The following is an 812-nucleotide window of genomic DNA, read 5'->3' on the forward strand; positions in this document are numbered from 1 at the left end:
GTTCAGACGTGTGCTCTTCCGATCTGTCCCGCCTCGTTAGCTCGCAACTGAGCAAAAAGAAGAATAAAAAATACATTTGCGATAAGTATGTATAATAAAAATTTAAAAAAATCTTTTAAAATAAAAATGTAAATGAAATAAAAGGATTTTTTTCCAGGTGTCTACATTATTTCAATTCAAGTGAAAAGTTGGAGGTCCACACCGTCGACTGTGGGGAGATGAATAAATGCACGATCAGGTTACCGAGCGAAGACGACAAGTGGCTGAATTTTAATAACTACAGCAGGAACGTGGACAAGGACGTGAACAAGGAACGTGTCCCGTTTATCGTGTACACCGATCTGAAATGTATCCTGAAAAAAATGGAGAGAGATCCGGAAACACCGAGCTACAAATATCAGCATCATCAAGTATTCAGTATAGGTTATTACATTGCTTGTATAATGACGCGTTATCGACGTATCAGTTTCGTCGCGATACAGATTGCGTTGCATGGTTCGCCGATGAACTCAGATGTTTAGCACACAAAGTAAAATCAAGCGACGCGGTAGCGGCGCGACGCCAAGTACACAAAAAATAGTAATGATAGGGTGCGTTCGGGGAGCACGCTATTTGCGCTATCTAGCGCTGTAGTTGTTCGGGGAGCTACTTGACTACGCCACCTACCAAATGCATGGTGACGTCATTAATACACATGTGATACGTCATAGATACGTCATAACTTCATGCTACAAATGCTATTTTTTCAGAGGTGGTGTAATGGTAGCATAAGCGCCGTCAGCTCTGAATTCTGTCGATAGTGCTGTGACACG

At 41.9% G+C, this 812-nt stretch overlaps 1 protein-coding gene across 1 annotated transcript; it reads left to right on the forward strand.

Annotated features, from left to right (window-relative positions):
- Positions 1-26: 26 nt before the first annotated feature.
- LOC105461583 lies at positions 27-521 on the forward strand (the record flags this gene model as incomplete). The annotated part of the gene is made up of 2 exons (XM_011708084.1): positions 27-85; positions 158-521. Coding segments are annotated over 2 exons (423 nt in total), but the record flags the coding sequence as incomplete, so codon positions are not given.
- Between the last annotated feature and the right edge of the window lie 291 nt (positions 522-812).

Source organism: Wasmannia auropunctata, unplaced genomic scaffold (assembly GCF_000956235.1).
Source record: "Wasmannia auropunctata unplaced genomic scaffold, wasmannia.A_1.0 LD283542.1, whole genome shotgun sequence".
NCBI lineage: Eukaryota > Metazoa > Arthropoda > Insecta > Hymenoptera > Formicidae > Wasmannia > Wasmannia auropunctata.